The 10,188-nt window shown below is 28.8% G+C and overlaps 1 protein-coding gene across 3 annotated transcripts; it reads left to right on the top strand.

Moving 5' to 3' along the window:
• Positions 1 to 423: 423 nt before the first annotated feature.
• On the top strand, positions 424 to 2,150 carry LOC114168453 (putative dehydration-responsive element-binding protein 2H). 3 transcript variants are annotated; one of them, XM_028053272.1, is made up of 2 exons: positions 424 to 768; positions 1,323 to 2,150. In XM_028053272.1, the coding sequence occupies exon 2, from the start codon at positions 1,358 to 1,360 to the stop codon at positions 1,913 to 1,915; it is 558 nt and encodes a 185-aa protein (XP_027909073.1). In that variant the 5' UTR covers positions 424 to 768; positions 1,323 to 1,357; the 3' UTR covers positions 1,916 to 2,150. The 3 variants fall into 3 exon arrangements, with proteins under 3 accessions (XP_027909073.1, XP_027909072.1, XP_027909071.1); XM_028053271.1 differs by having other exon boundaries at positions 1,312 to 2,150; XM_028053270.1 differs by having other exon boundaries at positions 429 to 768; positions 1,296 to 2,150.
• Positions 2,151 to 10,188: the final 8,038 nt, after the last annotated feature.

Raw genomic sequence — 10,188 nt, 5'->3', positions numbered from 1 at the left:
ATACATAATAACTATATGGTTAGATAAATATAAGCTTTTATGTTGTTAGTAAAATTCTTGAAGTACATGGTCCAGTCAAAATTTAATATTTGAATAAACTTTCATGTGAGAGTTATTTTAAGAATTTTGAACACACAAGGTTAATTTTTCCTTTTAATATTCTTTATTATAATTTTTGTATTTTTAATCTTATTATTTAATTATAAAAATAATCATATAGTATACCTTTATTGATTTTTATGAAAACTATTTTAAAGTTATTAATAGTGTGTATATTTCTTAACAATATAAAAAAAAATAGATCATTTATGGATGTGTTATATGTTATTTCACCCAAAAAAAATATATAAATGTAAATATGGTAAATGTTATATTATATAATATAGTGGTAGAAAAAGAAAGACCCAAAAATATGTAGTGTAAGAAAGACCCAAAATGAAAGTGTTCATATAAAAGTAGTTGATGCTGTACAGAGGTTGTGATGTTATTGTTTGTATCGCCTGTAGAATCCTAGTGAAGTCGGCGACAGCTGAACCCTACTTCGGATTGCTCCAATTGAATCATGCCATGATTGACGCTTGTTGTAATTGTTTCCTCTTCATATACCAAACACCAACTGGGCATCGCAAAGTTTCTAAATTGAACGCGTAATCAGAATTTGCTTCCACAAATGTCATCTGGGTGACTCTTATTTTGATTCAGGCTACGGAGATTTTGGTTGCCACTGAGGTCAATCTTTCATAAAAGAGGCTAATTTTTGTTTTCTGGGTAAGTCAATGTCACTTGTTTCAACTGTTGACCTTCAAACTACATTCACTAACAGTGGTTTCCATCACATGCCTTGTTTCTTTTTATCCGTGAATGTCATGTTTCTTTAACTTTTAGGACTGATGAATTAATAATTGTCAATTGCATTGGTGAAACATGTGAGAGTTGATTAAACATTGATATGGAAAGGACTTTGGAATGTTTATGCTTCTTATTAATCACCATATCAAGAATAACAATTTCAGCTATCTATTTAGAATCTAATTATGGTGTGGTGTCAGTGCAGATGGTTTTTGTAGTGCTATTCATTTGCAAGTTATTCACAAATAGTTCAACATGTATGGTCAATTCGTTAACTTTTGTGCTTACCATTTTAAAAAGTGATAACTAGGAGGGATTATGATTAGGGTAAAAATCCTTACATGGATAGAGCATGAAAATTGAACTTGTTTATCTGTTGTTCTCTTTTCAGATGAATATAGTATATTACATGTATAAACATTTGGTCTTGTTTCTAATTATGCAAGGTGTGTGTGATTGAAGTGCTGTTTCAGCATTTCTCCTGATAAGGAGTGCGACTTTCATACTGATGTTAGTGAAAAACCAGAATAGAGGGGATGGATCCAAGTCTCTGGCCGATACACTGGCGAGATGGAAAGAGTACAATGCTTGGGTTGAATCTAGCAATGAGGCTGAGAAACCAGTTAGGAAAGTTCCTGCCAAAGGATCAAAGAAAGGGTGTATGAAAGGTAAAGGAGGGCCTGAGAACACACTCTGTAACTACAGAGGAGTTAGGCAAAGAACTTGGGGAAAATGGGTTGCTGAAATCCGGGAGCCAAACAGAGGGAATAGGCTCTGGTTGGGTACTTTTCCCACTGCCATTAGTGCTGCTCTGGCTTATGATGAAGCAGCTAAGGCAATGTATGGTTCTGTTGCACGTCTTAACTTTCCCAACCTTGAAGTTTCAGCTTTATCTCAGGAATCAAAAAGAAATTCCCAAGCTGATAGTCAATGTGGTTCTGCATTGATGATATCAGAGAGTTCTGAATGTATGATATTTCCAAACAGCTCTGAGGGAGACACAGCTAAGGATGATGACAAGGAAGGCCTCTCCTTATCCTTAAGTGTTAAACATGAGGTAGTGTAGGGTGAATCTGGTTCCAGTTCACCCCATCTTTCATTGGTGTTAGTTTTGTACACTCTTACTTGGCCCTTCATAGTAGTGGAGATTAGCTTAGATGAATGAATCTTCACACTATAGTACCTGGAGATTAGCTGTTGTGAAATTAACATGGTGGAAAATTGTTCATTCTGTTAAATGTAAGATGTCATGAATCATTCTTGATGACATTACTTGTTTCTTGGGTGTCCATTTTGCGTTAGATGTTGTCTTGTTTCTTTTCCTGCTAAAATATCAGTCTGCTAAGTGTTCTTTTTTCCCAACGTAAATTTTCTGTTTCCCGTACCTTGAATTTCCCTTGGATGGTTGGGTTATGCCAAGATTGTGCCACAACATCAAGATTTTTGTAGTCTTTGTAACATTTGTGGTAGCATTAGTTGTATTGTTATAAGCAATGCTGCAACAGCAAATAGTGTGCACGACACTGGAAGTAGGCACAAAGTATGATATGAAATATTTGTGATTTTGATCTGTTAGGACTTTTAAGTATGATTCTAAGTTCAATATTTATTAATTCTTTAATTAGTGCCCTTAAAATATTCATTAAGACGCATTTTTTCAATATTTTTTACATTATTGAGTGAAACTTGTGCTAGTTCTATTAAACAGAGAATGAGATTCTAAAAAGAGACTAGGCTGGTTTGAATTGGCAAGATCATTAGCCCAAAATTGCTGTGACTTCCTAATCTAACAAGCGCAACATATGCCAATTATATATGCTATAATTTATAGAGTCCAGTCTAATTTTTTTCTTTCAAATAATTTAATAATCCTTGCGAAAGTCATTATTATTTAGCTAGAGGGAGAGAGAGAGAGAGAATGAAACTTCCATAAATAAAGCTATTTTCTCTATTTCCATTATGTGTAACTAATCTTTGTAATTAGAAAATGAGAAATCTTCATCCTAAAATAAATGTGATTTGATTTGAATTCTATTTCTATCCAAATTCATTTATTATAAGATAATTGTTGTCTCTTATTTTAATGTCCTTTAACGTTGGTCATTTATGATTGATGAAAGGTCTTTTTTAAGGAAGACTTCCTCCCACTTAGGGATGGCAACGGGACGGGTACGGGTATCATGATCCCATCCCCATAATAAAAATTCATCCACATCCCCAAACCCAACGGGTATACAACTTTTGACCCATCCCCATCCCCACCGGGTAACGGGTATTTTCTTATACCCATACCCATACCCATTTTTTATTGTTCCATATATCAATTAAATATTTTTTATAAAAAAATTTAAAAATCACACCAACGGAATCATGATACTATCAAAATATTCAATATTAAAATAACATACTCTTTTTGATTTTCATGATGTCAAATATTAAGAAAAATATTATAATAGTATAAATCTCAAATTAAAGTATCAAATAACAACTAAATAAAATTCAAATAATTATATAAAAGCTAAAAAATTACACATTACTAAAATTTTATAATAACCAAAATATTTATTAATTTTACAAATGATCAGTGGTTTCATTTGCATTCGATCCACCTACACATATAAAAAAATGAAAAATTAGATATGATATAATAATTGAAATTGAAAATTTTAATTACTAGAATATAATGTACCTTCTTCATCAGATTCATTTTCAGAACATCTTTTCCTTTTAATTTTTTAACACCTACAAACACCAAATGTAGAATATTAGATGAGAATTCACAAAAAATACTAACAAAAAATATTAATAAATTTGAGTAACTTAGCTAGATGGTTTGAGTTCCATATCCAACTTCTTGTACACATCAAAGCCTCTATAGTAAATAATTAAACATTATCATGAAACAAAAAATAAATAATAAATAAAATTATCATAAAGGAGTAAAGATAATTAAATGTGTGACCCAAATTTGAGAATATCCATTTGAACATAACATAACGGAAAAAAAAATGTATAATTAAGATTATGATAAAAGGAAAAGTACCTTGAAGATCTGCTTAAACCTTAAAGAACAAGCCAAACAATTAAAAGAGAGTAAAAAAGTGTATAACCAAAGTAACAAAAGAAGAGCTACAAAATAAGAGTCAAACATTTTCATGAAAATAAATAAATAAATAAAGATAATCAAATGTGTAACCTAAAAATTATTTCATAGAATGAAATTGAGGAACACCTATTTGAACATAACCATGTACAGAGAGTAAAAATTATGTAATAAGAAGAAGAAAAATTACCTTCAAAATTAAATCTTGAAAAACAAACCAGACAATTGAGAGAGTAAACAAAGTGTATAACAAAAACAAAGAGAATGAAAAATATGTTATATATATATATATATATATATATATATATATATATATATTATATTATATTATATTATATTATATTATATATTATATTACTATGTATATATATATATTATATGTGTGGATATCTTATGTTTATATATATATATAATTATTTATATATATTATATTATTATTACTATGTATATATATTATATGTGTGGATATCTTATGTTTATATATATATATATATATATATATATATATATATATATATATATATATATTTATAGATATATATTTATTTTAAGTATATATTATATTATATTATATAATAATATAATATAATAATATATATTATATTATTATGTATATATATTATATGTATATGCGTAGATATTTTATGCTTTTATATATATATATATATATATATATATATATATATTTCTTTTAAATTTTTATAAACTTGTCATGTTATAAATTTGTTTATAAAAGATCTCACTAGTTAAATGATTAATTTTTTTTATACGTATATATTATATATATTATATTATATTATTATGTATATATATTATATGTATATTATATTATATTATATTATATTATATTACATGTATATGTGTAAATATATATATATATATATATATATATATATATAAAAGTATATTTTATTTATATGTATATATACTATATTATATTATATTATATTATATTATATTTTATGTGTAAATATATTATTTATTTATATATATTTTTTAGATTATTTAATAAATTATAAATAGTTTAGTAATTTAAGCGGGGACGGGTATTTGGGCGGATATATATATATCCCCATCCCCAGTTGAAAATTTCGAGTATTACCCATACCCATACCCATACTCAGTCAAAGCGGGGATTCCCCGTCAAAACGGGGACGGGTTCGGGTGATACCCACGGGCACAGGTTTATTTGCCATCTCTACTCCCACTATAATAAAAATAAAAATATTATCTCCTTTATTAAATGGAAAATATTCACATATAGTCCAAATTCATTCAGTTTAAATCATCATTTATGCCTCAAGTGAAGTTATAAAATGATTTAGTGGTAAAGTTTGAAAAGATATAGGAGAGATTGTGAGTTCAAATGTCTTTAATGATACTTAGGAATTACAAGATTAGTTTGGTGTCTTTGAAAAGAAAAGTAAAAAAATTGAGTTCAACTTTTTTTCACCAATAAAATACTAATAACTAATATTTACCGATAAAAAAAAAAATCTATGTCTCAGGTCATAACATTTTTCCTTCTCCATCAAACAACTCCTTAAAGTCTAAATTAGGACAGTGATTAAAATCCATAAACTCATCTCAAAACTGAAACCAGAAGCAACAGAAAAGTTGATTCCATCAACACTATCACTTGCAAGTGTTATCTCTTCAACCACCCATGGGAAAGAAACGAATTTCCAAGTCACACAACATAAAGAGGACACAGTGACAATGCAACAAGACTCCACAACAACCACCCCAAAACCATGCTTTTAAGAACAGCCCAATCTGAAACAGTGAAAGGATACTATGCAGTTGCTTGCTTGGGCTGCTACTGACAGCCAAACATAAGTGGGCCAAGTGTTACGGCCCACATGAACCCAATGGGGCACTAAATGTGGAGCTGGAGTTACAACACCAAAACATGTGGAGCAACCACCATAACACTTGTCAAGGATTCAACCCAATCTAATCCTCATTCACTGAATCTAAGAAACCATCTTTTAGGGTCTTTTCATGATTCCAGGAGTTAAACCATGCCTTCTTGGATGGATGAGAATGCGGGGTGAATTATGCAAATTAGCCTGCATGTTTGCATAAAAAAGTTCGGAACGGACTAAATAATAGGTTTATTTCACATAACCTAACCTGCATCCCATGCTAGTCACCATGCTAGTCAACGACGTACTGATCCACATTGCTTAAATTCTTAGATTTCAGGGACACCAGCACAACTGCGTGTTATTTTTAAGCGATTTGGATTTGTTTATTGGTGTTTTTTCTCTCATCCATTCAAGAGTAATTCGTTCATTTGTATCTAATTTATCCAAAATTAGCTTTTTCATTTATGTTTCTTCTCTTATTTTCAATTCACTAAGTTATATTCATTATTATTTTATACTTAAAAATTATAAATAATACTTATTTTAGAAAATGAACTTATAAACATTATTATTTATATTCATTTACTTAAATAAAAATAAAGTTATTAAAATTCTTGTGCGGGTCATGAGCCAACCCTCAAACCTGTGAGCCAAAAGTTATGCGGAATGAGCCAAAATAATTTGTCAGCATTTCTTATGTGGGGCAGGGCAAGCCGGCTTGCTTTTTACGACCAAATGCAGGGCGGGACAAAACCGAACGAGTAGACTTGCATTGTCATCCTTAATGCCTACAATAGAGGTGTCAATTTGACTCATGGTTTATGAACTAGTCCTAACTCACTTTTAATAAGATTATATTTCATTGGTCGATCAAATGAAAAGCTTCAAACAGTTCCACCTTTAAAAGCCTCTTCTTAAAGTGAGTTAGGATCAACGTCAAAGTGGGTTTGATTATACTATAAGATCTTCAATTAACTTCTAAATATAAGATCTTCAGCCTAGGTCAAAGACCGAGTTGAATCAATCCTTGGTGACAGTTGAATTTAGTCGGCTCGGACTGAAGGTCAAAATGAGTCAGTATGGGCTAAAAGTTGAACTGAGTCATCCTGCATCAAAGGGTCAAGCCTTTGGCCCAAGATGACATAGCTATAGGGATGACAATGAGTCGAGTTGGACACAGATGATGCCTACCCACTAACCGACTTGCAACAAGAAAATTTACTTGTTACCTATCGAACATCTATTTAAAAAATACCCGCGAGTTTTTTAAAACCACGGGTATCCGTTAAAACCCGCAAATATTTTAAAATAGGTTCAAATATCTTTTTGGTCCCAATTTTCGTCAAGTTTTTTTAAACAAGTCCTAATTTTGCTTTTGTGTTCAAATAGGTCCCAATTTTCGTCAATTTTGTTCAATTGGGTCCTTTTTTGCTAACACCGTTTAAATCATTAACGGCCATGAACAGTGATTGCCACGTGTCATTTCGTGGTTTTTTTGAATTTTTTTTATTTTTATTTTTAATTTTTAATTTTTTTTAAATGTACACGTGTCAACCCAGGAGTGTGCCACGTGTCACTTTGTGGTTTTTTTGAATTTTTTATTTTATTTTTTTTGAATTATTTTTGAATTATTTTTTAAATGTCCACGTGTCAATCTAGTAGTGTGCCACGTGTCAAAGTTAATATTTTATATTCAATTTGGTTCCCATATTTGTTATTTTTGTTCAATTAGGTCCTAATTTTTGTTTAGATTAACCAATTTGGTCCCTATAGAAGATGTGACCAAATTTAATTTTTATATCAAAGTTATAATGATGTGAATTTTAATATATTAAATAAAGATATTTAATAAAAAATATGAATTTTAATATAAAAATTAAATTTGGTTTTAATTTGGAGAGGACCAAATTGGTTAATGTTAACAAAAATTGGGACCTAATTGAATAAAAATAACAAATATAGGGACCAAATTGAATTTAGAACATTGATTTCGACACGTGGCACACTACTGGGTTGACACGTGGACATTTAAAAAAAATTTAAAATTTTTTTTTAAAAAATTCAAAAAAACCACGAAGTGACACGTGGCACACTCCTAGGTTGACACGTGTACATTTTTAAAAAAATTAACAAAATTTTAAAAAAAAATTTTAAAAAATAAAAATAAAAATAAAAAAAATTCAAAAAAATCACGAAGTGACACGTGGCAGTCACTGTTCATGACCGTTAATGATTTAAACAGTGTTAGCAAAAAAGGACCCAATTGAACAAAATTGACGAAAATTGGGACCTATTTGAACACAAAAGCAAAATTAGGACTTGTTTGAAAAAATTTGACGAAAATTGTGACCAAAAAGGTATTTTAACCTTTAAAATATATATATTTTATATATTTATAAATTTTTAAAATAAAATCTTAATAAAATTACAAAAAAGATATAAACTAAATATAAATTATTTTTTAATTTTAATTAAATTCAACTTAATAAAATATATATTTTATTTTATTTTTAATTAAATTTAACATAATAAAATATAATTTTAATTAAATTTAACTTAATAAAATATAAATTAAATTTTATTTTTATTTTTTTGCGGGTAACAAATACTTGCAAATATAGGTAGTATTATACCTGCACCTAACCCGTTTATAAACGAGTATTGAAATACCCACTACCCGCGGGTCCCAATTGTTTGCTACGAATTTTATTTGTACATATCCGCGGGCACATGTATTTTTTCCATCCCTATTTGGATCTACTCTTCGATCCAGACCAACTTGGGTTAGCCTTCAAGCCGAGCCAACTTGTCTTAATCTTCAGTCATAATTAGTTTGACACGACCTTTGACACAGGTCAAGTCGCCTAAATCTTTGGTTGTAATCGACTCAACTTGATCTTCAACTTGACCACCTGACCTAGATCGACTCAATTAGATTTTTGACCCAATTAACTTGAGTCAACTTTCGTTTTACCTGACTCACCTCGACTTTCAATCAAGGTCTACCTCACTCGACTTTCAGTCCAAACTGATTTTGCTTGACTTACAATCCATGCTAACTCTACTTGACCTTTGGTTGGTCCTAATTTTGTTCAACCTTTAACCCATATTGATTCTTCTTTACTTTCAACCCATACTAACTTTGTTTGAACTTTAGATAATTTTTCTGAACAATTTAAAAGTAAAATAAAATATACAGAATTAAAACCTATTATAATAAATAAGAATAACCTCAACATTTTCTACAATATCGAACGATTTTACATTTTCACATTTTAATACTCTTAAAATTAATAATTTCTTAATAATTATAAAAAATAATACTTTTATTAAAAATTTAAATATAAATCTAATTTAAAATTTAATAATTAAATATCAAATATAGAAATTTAGTATCTTAAAATTTCAAATTAAAAATAATATCACATCTAATGTAAATTTGACTCATTAATAATAACTCTCTAATAACTTTTCTAGAAAGAACCAACATTTTCATCCCTGAATAAATCTCAATAAATCTCAATAAATATATATATATATATATATATATATATATATATATATATATTAACTTGGACCAGGATATATGTAAAATTAAAATAAAATACAAAAAGTGAGACATGATCCTGATTCATTGGCCTCTCATGGAAGTCCACATAAAATTTGAATCTTGGGACCATTCCTCACTCATATCACAACAAAGTTCTCTCCTGCCGCCACAATATCCTTCTCCTTCCATTTCGTAACACACATTTCTGGGACAACACAACAACATACATTAATTAATGTACCTAAGACATTACTATTGACGCGTGTCTCCTATTTATCTTATTAATATTTTGTACTTCCTTCAAAATCATTTTTTATATTCACACAAAACCTCAACCATATATAAATTAACATAAGATATTAATATATCATAGCCCATTATTCACTTTACATCATTTCTGCATATCCCAACAACCGGCATCAATTAACCATAGATTGTGTGAGGCATCAATGGTTTTGGTTTTTCGGTTTCTTATCCACCGTCATGGCTTTATCTGTTTTTCATTTCATTTTCTTTATAAAATTAAATTAATTAATCCATGATGATTTTTGGTGAACAAATTATGGTGTTAATAAATTTATTCTTATAAGAAGAAAAAAAATAATTAAATAAATTTTCGTGAAATTTTAAAGTCATATTAGAGTTTCTATAAATTAATTCATAAAATAAGCTAAACTTATTTTATAATGAACTTTTAATTATTTTCAAATATTTATAAATATTTTGTCTATTAATTATTTATATATAATTTATAACTTTCCCGCAATCTCTGAACAAAATAATATTTAAATTTCTGGAAGTGGATTGCACCAGAT

This window comes from Vigna unguiculata, chromosome 11 (assembly GCF_004118075.2).
Source record: "Vigna unguiculata cultivar IT97K-499-35 chromosome 11, ASM411807v1, whole genome shotgun sequence".
Classification (NCBI taxonomy): Eukaryota; Viridiplantae; Streptophyta; class Magnoliopsida; order Fabales; family Fabaceae; genus Vigna; species Vigna unguiculata.
Note: the sequence above shows the minus strand (reverse complement) of the source record. Positions and strands in the feature narration are given on the sequence as shown.

Excerpts from the sequence above, each read along its gene's own strand:
- LOC114168453 (XM_028053272.1), top strand. The coding sequence starts at position 1,358 with ATGTTAGTGAAAAACCAGAATAGAGGGGATGGATCCAAGTCTCTGGCC.